General features: G+C 46.0%; 1 protein-coding gene across 1 annotated transcript in view; it reads left to right on the forward strand.

Annotated features, from left to right (window-relative positions):
• The first annotated feature begins 2093 nt into the window (after positions 1–2093).
• ENTPD6 (ectonucleoside triphosphate diphosphohydrolase 6) overlaps positions 2094–16276 on the forward strand; it is a 46942-nt gene continuing 32759 nt past the window's right edge. Inside the window, exons 1-4 of the mRNA XM_077282849.1 lie at positions 2094–2443; positions 4226–4476; positions 6441–6517; positions 14170–14313. Of these exons, the coding sequence (XP_077138964.1) occupies positions 2436–2443; positions 4226–4476; positions 6441–6517; positions 14170–14313 (480 nt within the window). The 5' untranslated portion in view covers positions 2094–2435. The remainder of the gene's footprint in view (positions 2444–4225; positions 4477–6440; positions 6518–14169; positions 14314–16276) is intronic.

Genomic DNA, 16276 nt, shown 5'->3' on the forward strand with positions numbered 1-16276 from the left:
TCTGCACACATTTCTTGCAGAAATTTCCTGAAGAAAACCGGAAAATTTCTGCAAGAAATCCGCATTTTTTTTTTGCGTTTTTTTTCCTGTTTTTTTTTAGCATTTTGCAAGCGAAATTAGCTTGCAGAATGCTAAAGTTTTCCAAGTGATCTGTAGCATCGCTTGGAAAACTGACTGACAGGTTGGTCACACTTGTCAAACATAGTGTTTGACAAGAGTGACCAACTTTTTACTATAGATGCTGCCTATGCAGCATCAATAGTAAAATATAGAATGTTTAAAAATAATAAAAATAATTAAAAAAATGCTTATACTCACCTGCAGACAGCTGATCTCCTCAGCGGCGTCTGTTCCTATAGATGGTGTGTGTGTGCAGGACCTTCCATGACGTCGCGGTCACGTGAGCGGTCACATGACCGGTCTCGCGACCAATCACAAGACCGCGACGTCATCGCAGGTCCTTCACCGCACACCAGCTATAGGAACCGAAGCGGCAGCATGCACTGCTGATAGGCGGGAAGACTCTGGGGCCATCGAAGGTGAGTATATCACTATTTTTTATTTTAATTCTTTTTTTTTGACCAATTATATGGTGCCCAGTCTGTGGAGGAGAGTCTCCTCTCCTCCACCCTGGGTACCAACCGCACATGATCTGCTTACTTCCCGCATGGTGTGCACAGCCCCGTGCGGGAAGTAAGCAGATCAATGCATTCCTAGGTGTGCGGAACCCCGCAAATTTAATGAACATGTTGCTTTTTTTTCCGCGATGCGATTTTTTACCGGAAAAAAATGCAACATTTGCACAAAAAATGCGGAATACCCTGAAAATAATGGGAGGCATATGTTAGTGTTTTTATCACGTTTTTATAGCGAAAAAACGCGAAAAATACTGAACGTGTGCACATGGCCTTACACTGCTTCTGGCACAAAAATGTAAGCAGTTCTTCTTTGTTTGATGGCTTGTGACTATCCATCTTCCTCTTGATTACATTCCAGAGGTTTTCATTGGGGTTCAGCTCTGGAGATTGGGCTGTCCATGACAGGGATTTGATGTGGTGGTCCTTTATCCACACCTTGATTGACCTAGCTGTGTGGCATGGCGCATTGTCCTTCTGGAAAAACCAGTCCTCAGAGTTAGGGAACATTGAGCAGAAGGAATCAACTGTTTTTCCAACTCCAGCTTTGCTGAAGCATCCCCAGATCATCACTGATCCACCCCAAATTTGTGGGTGCAAGACATTGTGGCTTGTACGCCTCTCCAGGTCTCCGTAACCATTAGACGACCAGGTGTTAGGCAAAGCTGAAAATTACTCATTAGAGAAGATTAAATAACTCTAGTCCACTATGGTCCAATCCTTATGGTCTTTGGCAAACTTCAGCCTGGCTCTCCTTTTCTTCTCATTGATGAAAGGCTTTTTTCTAGCTTTACATGACTTGAGTCCTGCCTCTAGGAGCCTGTTATGAACTGTTCTTGCCGTGCACTTCACCCCAGCTGCCATTTTCCATTCCCTTTTTTAGGTCACTTGATGTCATCCTGCGGTTGCTGAGGCCACAACCAGAAACGTTACATTTGTTTTGGGTTGTCCTCATGATTTAAAGAGAAAACACAGTAGTTTGACAATAAATGGCTTCACCCAACCACTAACCATGAATGGAGAAAAAGTTTATCATTCATATTCTCTGAAAAAATGCCAAGAAAGCAAAAATTCTGCCGGGGTATGTAAACTTTTGAGCACAACTGCAGATAACAGAGGAATTATCACATATCCCATATTATGTTTCCTGTTTATATGGGATAAGTGTTAAAATTCTCCTATTATCTACATATAGTTTATGTTCCGTCCCCACCCATAAAGCTCAAGGAATATAATATACACCTGTTTATATGGGATGTGTGCGAATTCCTCTATTATCTACATATAGTCCATGTTCATTCCACGGCCAAAAAGCATAAGAAAGCTAAAATACCTCTCTATAGTTTGGACCTATAACTTATTATGTTCAGTCTTTTTAGTTATACCTTTCCTTCATTGTTTTTAGTTTGTCCCATAAATATTAAAAGTTTGAAAATAGCTAAATAACCTGACCCCACTGTGTGCTGCCACGTGTACCGTGTGGTCAGTGGGTGCGGGGCCCTACGGAGACATTCCTCCCCTGTGACCGTCCTCGGCGACTCACATCAGGGGAATGTGTGCAGCACACGGCGCTCCAATCCAGCGCTGACGTGAGCCACGCCCACTTGTTATCTGCTCTCGTGACCCCCTTCCTAGCATTCCGTTCTCCCCTCCAGCCTATCAGCGCGGACGCTTTGATCACGTTACCTCGTGCAGTGCAGACGCCTCGCAATGACGTCGGTGAGAGCGGGGCAGTGATGTGGAGCTATTCGCCGGTGACAGCAGCTCTGCCGGCACCGTGCAGTCCTATGGCTTCTGACTATGGCCAGGTGAGTGGAGCCGGGGAGTAACCGGTGGGAGCCGCAGGGAGGCCCGGGACCCCTCAGCAGCCAGAGCTCCTTGTATCCGTCAGCGGTCGTTATTACTAATGCTGCTCCACACTGCCGCCACTGGTTGTCCCTGGGATTGCCACCCTATAATCAGACCTCTTTTGTGCCAGTTTATGGTAATTCGGTCCCAGATTTTGTTCCATCATAATCTGGATGTTTCTTATTAATTAGCTTCTTAGTGTTTTTTTTTTTTGTTAAGATCTCTGATTCCAGAGACTAGAAATTGATTGATCATATAGGATCTCCTGATCAGCTGGCACAGGGCGGGACTTTACTACAGAAGTGGGCGCTGATGTCTTAATCTGCTGCTCTGTCCTAGAGCCATTTCTATGATAAGCCGCCTTGTCATGGGTGGTACATATTAGGGGGGATCACAGCGCTCCCCCCCTCGCTGCTGTAAAACCTCATTAGTGATGAGCGAATATACTCGTTGCTCGGGTGTCCGAGTAATTTTTAGTTTTCATCCCGGCAGCTGAATGATTTACATCTGTTAGTCAGCTTGATTACATGTGGGGATTCCCTAGCAACCAGGCAACCCCCACATGTACTTATGCTGGCTAACAGATGTAAATCATTCAGCTGCGGCAATAAAAACTAAATCTCCGAGCACTAAAAAATACTCAGAGGCCCCCCGAGCGTGCTCAGGAAATTTCAAGCAACGAGTATATTCACTCATCACTACTCCTCAACAATATTGCTAGAACTGAAAAAGGAAAGGCGCCAACCAGTATGGCCACCATTACAGCACCCAGACCCCCTGAACAGCAGAGCTGGGTATTAATGAAGTGATGTGACCCCCCCTCCCCCACACCCTGGCCTGGCCGACATCCCCCCCGAGATCATAGGAATACATGTGTGGAAATCCAGCATGTTCCAGTCTTCCTCCCCCTAATATTTGCCATTGGGGATAGTTGACACAAATCTGACAACTTAGCCCCCAGTCTTGTGTATTCAGGTGGCTGTTGTCAGGCCATATACTTGTCACCCTGCATGTTGGATTTCCACATGGCCGGTCTCTCTTTCTTTCAATGGCTATAGGTCACCGCCAAAGGAATCTGGCGGCAGCTTACTCCCCTCTCCCTATTGAGTCTGTAGGCTGAGCAGGAGAGTCGTGCGTCTGTGGAGACTTGGTCCCCTGTTCCCCATCTCCCCAAGACCGATATTTACTGCTGTTTGCTTGTAACTAGAGAATGTCCTATTGAATATCTGTGCAGCAAGTACAGGGTTTACAGAAGGAAAGAAGTGGTGTTCACTTAGGCTGTGTGCGCACCATGAGGTTTTCACGCTGAATATTTTCACTGTGTCATAAAACGCAGCGTCTAACAGTTCCAGCAGAGTAGATGAGATTTGTAGACGTCTCCTTCTGCTGCCCACAAGCTGGAGAAGCGTCTCTTACCTGCCGGCGTCGGTGGCTCTTCCTTTGATTAGTTGGAATGACACGATGACATGGGTGTCTAACCGCAACGATGTCACCGCAGGCCAGATACCAAATGAAGAGCCGATGCGGTCAGGTAAAGGATGGCTCTCCCTCTCACGGCCCGCTGTCATGGCCAGTGGAATGGGACTCGCACCAGCTCCGTTCTCAGTCTTCCCTCTTTGCATGTGATTTATGGCCTTTATTCTTTGGCCATGTGTTATTATCGTGTTATTGTCCTGTTCTCTGTCTCACCAGTATTGTCAATGACTCTGAAGTTCGTACAAACACAATGTTCTGTTTTGCAGTTCTGAAACGACAACCATGAAAATCCCAAAGCTCCCATTCCTCCTGTTTGTTGCTTTGTGCATCACTCTGTACGTCAGCTACCTCCGATGGACTCCAAGTACACAAACCGAGAGATCTCTGCCTAACCAGGAGAGTGCCTATGGGAGCGGGAGGGAAAGTGCTGCGAACCAGATATTCTATGGGATAATGTTTGACGCCGGGAGCACGGGCACGCGAGTCCACGTCTACAAGTTCAGCCAAACGTCCTCCGGTAAGGGATCCGGTGTACGGCAGAGCTGGGACCACCCTAGAGACGGGAGGGTGGGATGTGCTGTCTGCCAAGCCCACTAGAGAATGTGGTTTTGTGGCGCAGTGTAGTCCTAGCGACCAGACTGTCAGATTAATAGTATTAGTGACATATTGTGTGATGATGCATGGCAGTAAAACACTGATGATATGTAGATATGCCAGATCTTCTAGTGCTGCAACATCTTCATTCATTATTCACATATGACTAAAGGCTCTAAAAATTCAGAAAAACAGACACCTGATCATAGGACAAGCTTACCAGCACACGTAGAAGACCTTTTATTGTGCTGACAGATCGGGATATTTCCTATAGTACGTGTAAATCAGGTTTCCATTTTATACTTGGATTTTGTTGAATTATTAAAATGAATCTGTCTTCAGACTTCTGCCACCTAATCTGAGAGCAGCATGATGTAGGGACAGAGACTCTGATTCCAGCAATGTCACTTACTGGTTTGCTTTCTGTAATTTCAATAAAATCAGTGTTTTATCATCCGGAGATTATCAGGAGTTGCTGCTGCCATGTAGTCCTCCACATTCCAGTGCTCTGTATAACCCCGCCACAGCCACTGTTTGGCAGATTTCTGCCTATGCTCGGTGTACACCGAAAGCTGCTAATCAGTGGTGCGGGCAGTGTTACAGCAGATAAAATTGGGAATTTATCAAAACTACAGCAAGCAGCTTAGTAAGTGACACATCACTGGAATCAAGTTCTCTGCCCTGACATCATGCTGTTCTCAGATGGGGTAGCTAAAACCATTTGACAGATTCCCTTTAAAGAGGACCTCTCATCAGATCAAAAGTGGCCAGGTTTTTTTTTTCTATACTGTCCCACTGCTTCCGTTTTATGGTCTTTACAAGGGAACGTATCTTTATGCTGAAGCCCTTATAAAGGGATACTGTCAGCCCATAATGACTGTTCAAACGAAGTCCCGTGGCTCGGTGAATCATGGCCGGGTTGATGATTTATGTACACCTTCTCACCTCCTTATTGTCCCTCTATCTCCGTCATCCATCTTAATTGATTGACAGATCTGACTTGAAAGAGCAGAGAAGGGCGGAGATGGGGGGGCAACCATGCAGGTGGGAAGGTGTAAATAAATGATGGATCCCGCCATGATGCACCGAGCAGTGGGACTTTGTCAGCTCAGAATGACTGTTCAAGCGGAGCCCCCTTAATGATAAGGATTAGCACTAAATAAAATGGGTTATTTCTCTGGAACTGTATGGCAGATTTCACTTTAAAACAGCTTGTTGTGGGTGACCTATTTTCTGCATAGCCAAACCATGTCCATAATAGTGAGCGACAGCTGTAACCACATCCCGGCACTGACTGACAGCCGACTCAGCAGTACGTTTGTTATGGCCACCCCGCTCACTATGTCCTTTACGGCTGAAAGCCTGAGGCTGCATACAGTTCATTTCCTCCTGGCAGCCCGGAATTAGATCGCTATTATCCTGCCTATCTGTAGGTTATCGGCATTTTTGACATGACTGGTTCACTTTAAAATGGTGCAAAATATAAAATTATTATTTGAAAACCATTTTTATTCTCCAGGAAACACATTGGCGCAAAAGCCATAATAATGCTCTGTATCGAGAGGTGAGGAAGGCTGTAATAATTAGCAGACATACGCCATACTGGTATTGCTCCTTTAGAGAAAAAGTAGTCGCTCTCCTCTGGGGGAAACAACTAGTTCTCTTTTGTCATCTATAAGAAGCTACTCTGTCTTGTTTAATGCCTTCCGGAGAAGTGTTTATTTTCATGTTGTGCCATAAAATGAATAATTATCCCAAATCCTGTTATCGATGCTGCGTCCCTGATCTGTCACACCCCTCGTAGCTGCTGTAATGGCGACCATGTATGATGCTCCGCTGCTCCAGCACATGCATTCATTCCATCTGATGACTTTGTGTCTTGTACAGGAGCGCCTCATCTAGAACATGAACTCTTTAAGGCTATAAAGCCGGGCCTGTCTGAGTATGCTGATGAGCCAGAAAAGGTGAGGACGTTGCTCAGTGTTATTCACGGGTGGGTTCCTAAAATGGAACGTAAAAGCGTCATTTAAGTACAATGAAATGATTATGTAGCCACCTGTCTTGAAGCCTTTGAAAGGGAATCTATCACCAGATTTTTGCCACCTTATCTGATAGCAGCATGATGTAGGGGCAGAGGCCCTGATTCTAGCAACGTGGCACTGATCTGCATGCTGTCATTTTGATAGAATCACTGTTTTCTCTGTTCAGATCTAGCAGTGCCCAGGATGCGGAGCCCTGTATAACCCCGATAACCTCACTGACCACTTTATCAATGCAGTGTAGTCCGTAGTGGTGGTTATACAGAGCAGGAGGACTATATGGCACCAGACTACTAGTCCTGGAGTGATAATCTTAAAATATCTGTCAGAAACTGGGATCCAAAGGGTAATGTTTCTTTTTGCGGAGTGTGAGATGCAAAGTCTGACATGCCAAGGTGAGGAGACTTTTAAGCCACAATTCTCCTCTGGGAAATGTGCAAATTGTCTCTTCAGAGAGGAAGAGGACTAGAACTCTAGCGCCATCTATAGGAAGTAGCGATCCTAACAGTCAATATCGACTCTAGCTATCCTTGTCACATGACTTAGGATAAAAACCAAAATCAAAAACTGGGAACGTTTTCCATAACTCTTGGATATGCGAGCACTCCCATAAACAATGGAAAATATCGGTCTTTTGGTCTGACATTTGGAACCTAAGGAAATATGGGAATGGTTTATTGGAGGATAGAAGTTCTAGGACATACCATTAAATCCATGGATTTATAGTTATCTGGGAGCATTCTTTTAATTTTATTTGTAGCGGGTGATTTATCTTGGACCGAAAGAGCTGGACATTGGGTACACCATTTTTTCGTTGGTGTAACTAACCAATTAATTTCTGGTTTGATGGCTTCATAATTAGCACTTAATGAGAATGATGTTGTCCGCGCTTTTATTGAAATTTTCTAGACTCCCCAGGAATCGATGCTGTAATATTTTCTGTGATATTTTTAATTTGAGGTTATGGTAATTAATTCCCAGCTAAACTTGGCAACCACTTCAATACATGAGAGGGTGTGAGGATTTACTGGGATATGTTTCTGCTGTTGAGAAGTGGATGTGACTCTGCCCGATGACTGGTAGCAGCCAAAACAAATATTAGGCGACTCAGTGTCCTAGTCATGGCTGCGATTGTTTAACTGTCTTCATTTGGTGCCGAAGCATTACTTTCTATCCATGTCCTGGAACATAACTTGTTTGCAGATGTATTAGATGTATGGAGGCTGAATTACAGACCTGTGACGGCTTCTCGAAAGCTATTGTGTGCGAGTATTATAATAGTGAAGGTTTTAGGAAAGTATTTCCAACTCATAAGGTGATTATTATTATTGTTATTATAGTGCCATTTATTCCATGGTTCTTTACATGTGAGAAGGGGTATACACAGGGCCTTATTTATAGTTTCTGCTGCCCTAGGCACTTTTAGTGCTGCCTCCCCCATTGGTGAGTATGACACTATCGGCAGTGACTTTGGCAAAAATCGCTGATGTGAAAGTCGCCTTTTGCAGCAGATCCGGCAGTTTTTCCGCATCTGCCACGTAACGGATCACTTATGGCAACAGTGCGTTCGGCCTCATTCATTCCCTATGGGACTTCCAGACATGCACGCGATCCGACAAATGCGGTACTTGCAGCAATGGAAAAAAACACTGCTAGCAGTGTTTTTTGTATCACCGCAAGTGCAAAACCGCAAGTGCGGCACATGTCCACAAGTAGCCATCACTACCTGTCCCTGCACCTTGCTAGCTCATCCCTATCCATCCCTCCCTGACCTAAAACTACACTATAAAGCTTTAGAAAAACAATTTATTAACTGACATATTCCATTGACATATAATGAGGGCTCCAGGCTACAGCGTAGACTGGGATTGGCAGTCTCCGGGTCTCCATTCTCTCTGTGCACATCCTCAGTCCCTTCCTCACTGCCTGTGCTGCACTGTGCACAGACCTCCCTCCACCGGACCCGGTAATCGCCGCTCGCAGTAGCATACCGGCAGAGGTGTATCTAGGGTTTCTGGCACCAGGGGCAAGAATTAATTTTGGTGCCCCCCCTCCGCCAAGGACATATGCGATTTGCACACTCAGTCATGTACCCACGAGCTCCTCTCCCTAATGCTCTCAATGATCAGTGAAAAACTGAGAGAAGCAGAAGAGAAGCTCGGTGTCACAGGACCATAAGTGTGAAAGTCGCATGTGAGTGAAGTGTCCACGTGACTACTACTGGAACCTGCAGAGCTGAATCCTGACATCGCAGCTTCTGAATTCTCACAACTTATGCACTGCACACTTTTAGGATTCTCCCTTGCCGGTGGACAGTCATGTCAGCACAAGCATGCGATTTGTATACTTCAGACCACATTCCGACTAGACGTGCCTGGCCTCACTCAGTTCATTTTCGTTGACGGAGGCCACACATGTCTAGTCAGCATGTGACCGCATGTATGTAAATCGCCAGCACGAGAGAATTCTGACAGCGTGCAGTGCGCACTGTGAGAAGTCAGAAGTCTGCAGTCACAAAGAATGACTGCAGACTCAACACAAACCTGGACATTTCCTGTAATGTTCCTAACATAAATAAAAACATGAGAATTAGTATCACAAATAACATGTACATCCAGGTACCTTTATAGATGACGTCGTCTCTGGAGCCTTCTCCTTCTTTTCTTCATCTTGTCCAGACCCCATGATGAGTTTTCTCATCCACAGCCGTCTCAGCAGACTTCCATCTTCTCCGCTCTTTTGCAGAAAGTCTCCACATGACGCCCTTAAAGATACAAGTGTCATTATAATGCTCCTATACTATATTGTCTGTACAAAATATGACCCCCCACACTGTCCCTCTTATGGTACATACTCTTCACACTGACCTCTCCTTTCTATACCGGCCCCCCTCTTCACACTGTCCTGTCATACTGTGTCCCCCTATAGGGCCTAGTATTTATACTCCACCATATTTATACTCCATCCTCCCACCCTGTGTGCATGGCTCCCCCATCCTTCTCCCCTGTGTGCATGGCTCCTCTATCCTCTCACCCTGCGAGCATGGCTCCCCCATCCTCCTCCCCTGCGTGCATGGCTCCCCCATCCTTCTCCCCTGCGTGCATGGCTCCCCCATCCTTCTCCCCTGCGTGCGTGGCTCCTCTATACTTCTCCCCTGCGTGCATGGCTCCCCCTCCTTCTCCCCTATCCTTCTCCCCTGCGTGCATGGCTCCCCCATCCTTCTCCCCTGCGTGCATGGCTCCCCCATCCTTCTCCCCTGCGTGCATGGCTCCCCCATCCTTCTCCCCTGCGTGCATGGCTCCCCCATCCTTCTCCCCTGCGTGCATGGCTCCCCCATCCTTCTGCCCTGCGTGCATGGCTTCCCCATCCTTCTCCCCTGCGTGCATGGCTTCCCCATCCTTCTCCCCTGCGTGCATGGCTCCCCCATCCTTCTCCCCTGCGTGCATGGCTCCTCTATCCCTTTTCCCTGTCATACTCACCTCTCACCGGGCGGCGCAGAACTTCCCGGCATCTCTGCAGCGTCTTCCTTCCTGTATGAGCGGTCACATGATACCGCTCATTAAGGTGATGAATATGTGCATATTCATCACCTTAATGAGCGGTACCATGTGACCGCTGAAGACAGGACACACTGCCGGCGCTGAGATGCAGTTGCAGCCACCGCTGGAGGAAGGTGAGTATTACGTCTTCGGGGAGGGGGGCGGGAAGGAGGGAGGTAGGAGGGGGGGCGGGGAGGGAGGAGGGGGGGCGGGCACTTGACCCCGGAGTTTTATAAAAAAAAAAAAAAAAGCCTAGCTCAAGTGCGCCCCCCCGCATTTCGCCGCCCTAGGCACGTGCCCTCAAGTGCCTAGTGGCAAATACGGCCCTGGGTATACATAATAAAAACAAGTACAATAATTTTAAACTATACAAGGCACTGACTGGTACAGGATGAGAGAGGACCCTGCCCGCGAGGGCTCACAATCAACAAGGGATGGGTGAGGTGAGGGTAGAGCTGGTCATGCAGTGGTTTGGTCTATCAGTGGTTACTGCAGGTTGTTGGCTTGTCGGAAGAGGTGGGTCTTCAGGTGTTTTTGAAGGTTTCCACGGTAGGCGAGAGTCTGATATGTTGTGGTAGAGAGTTCCAGAGTAGGGGTGATGCGTGGGAGAAATCTTGTATGTGATTGTGGGAAGAGGAGATAAGAGGGGAGTAGAGAAGGAGATCTTGTGAGGATCAGAGGTTGCGTGCAGGTAAGTGCCAGGAGACGAAGTCACAGATGTATGGAGGACACAGGTTGTGGATGGCTTTGTATGTCATGGTTAGGGTTTTGAACTGGAGTCTTTGGGTAATGGGGATCCAGTGAAGGGATTGACAGAGGAGGGAGGCCGGGGAATAGTGGGGGATAAGTAGATTAGTCGGGCAGCAGAGTTTAGAATAGATTGGAGGGGTGCGAGAGTGTTAGAGGGGAGGCCACAGAGCAGGAGGTTGCAGTAGTCAAGGCGAGAAATGATGAGGGCATGGACTAAGGTTTTTGCAGATTCTAGGTTGAGGAATGTACGGATTCGGGAAATATTTTTATGTTGAAGTCAGCAGGAATCGGAAAGGGCTTGGGTATGTGGTTTGAAGGAGAGATCAGTGTCAAGGATTACCCTGAGGCAGCGAGCTTGTGGGCCTGGGGATAATGAGCAGCCATTTACTTTAATGGATAGGTCTGGTCTTTAATGGATAGTTTTAAAATACTATATATATATATTTTTTTTTTATACAAATTAAAGATGATAAATTCTGTTTTGTCCATATTAAGTTTTAGAAATCTAGCGGAGAAGGAGGATGAAACAGCGGACAGACATTGAGGGATTCTGGTTAGTAGGGTGGTGATATCTGGTCCAGAGGTGTAGATCTGTGTGTCGTCGGCATAGAGGTGATACTGAAAACCGTGAGATTCTATGAGCTGTCCGAGGGCGAAGGTGTAAATGGAGAAGAGCAGGGGCCCAAGGACTGAACCTTGTGAGACTCTGTCAGAAAGGGGGTGAGGTGAGGAGGTGGTGTGTGAGTGGGAGACGCTGAATGTCCGGCCTGTTAGGTATGACGAGATCCAGGATAGGGCCAAGTCTGTGATGCCAAGAGATGAGAGGGTCTGTAATAATAGGGAATGGTCCACTGTGTCAAAGGCAGAGGACAGGTCCAAGAGAAGGAGGATAGAGTAGTGTTGCTTTGCTTTGGCAGTCAGTAGGTCATTGGTGACTTTTGTTAGGGCAGTTTCAGTGGAGTGATACGGCCAGAAGCCAGATTGTAAGCGGTCAAAGAGGGAGCAAGAAGAGAGATGGGAGGACAGTTCGAAATGGACATGTTGTTCCTGTAGTTTTGAGGCATAGGGGAGAAGTGATACAGGGCGATAGCTAGATACTGAGGATGGGTCAAGAGAGGACTTTTGGAGGATGGGTGTAAATGAGGCCTGTTTGAAGCATGAGGGAAAAATACCAGTTGTTAATGATAGGTTGAAGAGTTGGGTTAGGGTTGGGATGAAGTGGGATAGGATCGGGTCAAGTGCACAGGTGGCGTGATGTGATCTTGAGAGTAGAGTGGAGGGTTGAGCTTCTGTAATGGTGGAGAAGTTAGTTTTGGAAGTGGAGGGCTGAGCAGTTAGGAGAAAGGGCTCTGGGGGTTGTCGACCAAAACTGTCTCTGATGTTATCAATCTTCTGATGATGTATTGCTAGACTATATGCCACTCTGATGGGTATCTAACCTGTGGGATAGCAGTCCAAGCAATATCCAGCACTCGCATCTTAAAAGAATAGCTTTATTAATGCAATAGTATTAAAGGCACAAAAATTAAAAAGGCGCTTACCTAGTTAATTTTAAAGTTGATTTTAATCAATTCATCTCAGAATAATAAGTTCCACAATTGGATGTGTTTAAAAAAAAATGTTCCTGTGCTGAGATAATCTTTATACACGTGTCCTGCTGTGTACTGTGTAATGGCTGTGTCTGACCGCACAGGAACATGGTCTGATCATACCACAGCTCCTGGGCAGGGGAGTATACAGACATTACAGCCGGGGATCACAGCTGATTCTTTTTGTGAGACCTTTCCTTGATGTTTTTAGAAAATGTTTTACTTCAAAGAATGAATTATTTGTGAGCTTGTGCTCTGTCTATACTTTTTTTTTGCTGTCCTGTCTGTATCCTCTCTTTTGCTTCCTCCCCGCCCAGGAGCTGTGGTATGATCACACCATGTCCCTTGTTGGTCAGACACAGCCATTACACAGTACACAGAAGTACACAGCAGGGGCACATTTAGGCTACTTTCACACTAGCGTTGTGCACTGCACGTCGCAATGCGACGTGCCGACACAACGACGCTAGCGTTGAAAGCGCCGCACAACAGGGGCAGCGGGTGCAGTTTTTCAGCGCATCCGCTGCCCCATTGTAAGGTCCGGGGAGGAAGGGGCGGAGTTCCGGCCGCGCATGCGCGGTCGGAAATGGCGGACACGACGCACAAAAAAAACGTTACATGTAGCGTTTTTTTGTGCCGACGGTCCGCCATAACACAACGAATCCGTCACACGACGGATGCGACGTGTGGCAATCCGTCGCAATGCGTCGCTAATGCAAGTCAATTGAGAAAAAACGCATCCTGCAAGCACTTTTGCAGGATGCGTTTTTTCTCCAAAACGACGCATTGCGACGGAGGCCAAACGACGCTAGTGTGAAAGTAGCCTTATAAGATTATCTCAGCACAGGAACATTTTATTTAACACATCCAGTTGTGGAAATTATAATTATTCCAAGATGTGTTGATTAAAGTGAACTTTGTTGATGGGAAAACCCCTTTAAGTTTCCATGATGAGTTTTTGACACTGGATATTTTTGTTGTGCAAAAAAAAAAAATGTAGCTTCTTACAGTTCCTGGAAAGTGGTTGAGATTTATAGATGTCTCCTGCCACTGTGCTTTCTTTCTCTCAGCGTAATGTGACCGGTGGTGCGTGTCTGTAATCCTGGATATGTCCGTCTTTGCGGGCACACGCGCTGAGTTTTATGTTCAGATTTTCCCCTTTAGAATTACATTAGATGCAGAAAATCAACCTGTAAAAAAAAAAAAATAAAGAAAAATTCTGCTGAGCAAATGCACTAAAAACGCATGTAATTCGCTCATGATTATCAATAAAATGCTGTCAAAGCCAAATACAAGGAAGTATTAAAAACAAAGCAGCTTTATTTAAAACATGAGATGCCATGCTGCAGTGTCAAAAAAGTAATAAAATAAAATATTTTTAAAAATGTACTCAAACACAAGTGATCTAATAGGTGCAGAAAATCTGCCGCATCAAACACTCGCCAAATGCGCATAGTGGGAACGTAGCCTTAAGGGTGAGGACCTGAAAGTTGGAACATGGTACTAGGGTCTGTGGGGGCTACTCCAGAATATTTGTGATCAGCAGAAGGTTGAATATGACAAATGCCATCGTCATGTTTTACAAAAAAGCAAGGCAGACCTATAGTAGAACGGTCAGAGGAACATAGCAAAGTCCCCGTAGTACCTTCCCATTAGATGAAGAACGTAGAACCATCACCTTTTTCTCTTATGTTCTCAGTGCGCTGCTGGAATAAAAGAGCTGTTAGATATAGCTATTGAAGAAATCCCCGAACATCTCAGGAGATCTACCCCACTCGTGCTGAAAGCCACAGCTGGATTACGTCTGTTACCAGAAGAGAGAGCCCACAAACTGCTGGACACGGTAACCTGGAGGCTTTCCTATAAAGCATCATTAGCGGACGTTGTCTGCTTTTATTAAAGAGCCCATTTTTAAGTAAGGCCTTATGTGATGGGAGGAGACCCTCTTATTCAGCCCCCCTCTTGTGTGTAGCTGGAGCAGAGGGCACTACAACAATGTCTTTGTGCCTCGTCCTCTGTAGAATGAATTGTTCTAGGACAGATCCGGTTTGTATCTTCTGAAGAATTAACAATGACATGTGGGTGAATGCCGTTATTATAGTCAGTGACTAAGACGATGGGCTCCAACAATGTTAGGGGAATCTATTTCTATCACAGAAATGGAGAACGCCGAGCACCACTGGTGATTGATAGAGCCAATACCATCAGCTGATCAAAAATGGCGCTGGCATAAAACCTTTTATCCTTCAGGTGCACACCAGAGCAAAGTGCATAATCCAAATGAAATTAAGAGGTGGCACTCGCCGGAATAAAGTCCAAACTTTATTGGTCCCAAAAAAATGTTTAAAACCTCTCAGCCAGGCGAGGGTCTAGAGAGTGCAAGGACGACTGCCGTTTTGCGCTGTGTTGCACTTCTATGGGTCTCAAAGTGCATCACAACGCGAAACGGCCGTCTTTGCACTCTCTAGCCCCCCACCTGCCTGAGAGGTTTTATACTTTTTTTTTTTTTTTTTTTTTTGGACCATTAAAGTTTGGACTTTATTCCAGTGAGTGCCACCTCTTTTAATTTCATTTGGAATCTGTTTCTATACCTGTCTTAAATATCTACAGATCCTCCCACTACATGGCTAAAAGTATGTGGACCCTCTACCACAGTGTTGAATTTAGGCATTTCCATCCCTCCCCATCCCCCGTTCACAAATTATTGAATAAAATGGAGCATAGTTTTCTAATCTCTATTAGCAAACATTGGGTCATATTGAAGAGTGCAGCGCCTTTAACCCCTTCCTGCGCTGTGCCTACACTATTGGTGGAAAGCATTGTCCAAGCATAAGATATCAATGACCTACCAGTATCCATATCAGACTGGTGGGATCCGGCACCCTCGCCGATCAGCTGTCGCCCGATGTAAGCATTGAAGCTCAGCAGTACAGCGCTGGTCAATGTTTAGTGGCTGCTCATGGGGAAAAAAAAGTAATCTCCAGTTCTACAGCGTAATGTTTGGAAGATGAGGAAGCAAAGTAAGGAATGAAGGATATTACAAAAATTCATAACTGTGCAATTCCAAAAGAGTGATTTAAAAAAAGGTTGTCCACGTTTGGCATGAGCGTCTTCATTCACGCTATGTGACTGTAGACTTGTGAGCCCCCGCAGTGTGCGTTGTTCAAATTCTCAGATGCCGGCAGCCAGACTGAGCGGTTGTGTGATTGCAATTATATGATATGCATACTCCCGCCACATTCCAACTAGACGCGTGCAGCGTTGCTCAGTTCACTTGTATTGAGTGAGGCTGTGCACGTCTAGTCTGAATGTGACGGGAAGTATGCATATCACTTATTCGCCGTCATATGACCGCATGCTCCTAGCAACAGAGAATCCTGATTGCATGCACTTCGAGGCTTAACAAATCTGCAGTCACCATTTGTGCTGAACCTGGACACCTACTTTATTTCTAAAGTTATTGGATATTGTTACTGGTAGAGTATACAGTCACATTACACAGTTGCACATAATTGTCTGCTTCCGAATCTGTGGGAACAGTTTTGAGGGGAAGATCCTTTCCTGTTTCAGCATGACACTGCCCCAATGCACAAAGCAAGGATCCCGAAGACCTAGTCTGTCCAGTGTGACGCACAGGAACTTGTGTTCACAAATGCCGTTTTGGCTAGATGGACCGATTTGCCCACAGAAGCACTGAAAAATCTTACACTTTAACTTCCCAGAACAAAGTAGGCTTACATACAGAACGGAGCCCAGGAACTTACCAGTCTGGTGTCCACGTACTATTGGCCGTACAGTGTATGTTC

This window comes from Ranitomeya variabilis, chromosome 2 (genome assembly GCF_051348905.1).
Source record: "Ranitomeya variabilis isolate aRanVar5 chromosome 2, aRanVar5.hap1, whole genome shotgun sequence".
In the NCBI taxonomy this organism is placed as follows: domain Eukaryota; kingdom Metazoa; phylum Chordata; class Amphibia; order Anura; family Dendrobatidae; genus Ranitomeya; species Ranitomeya variabilis.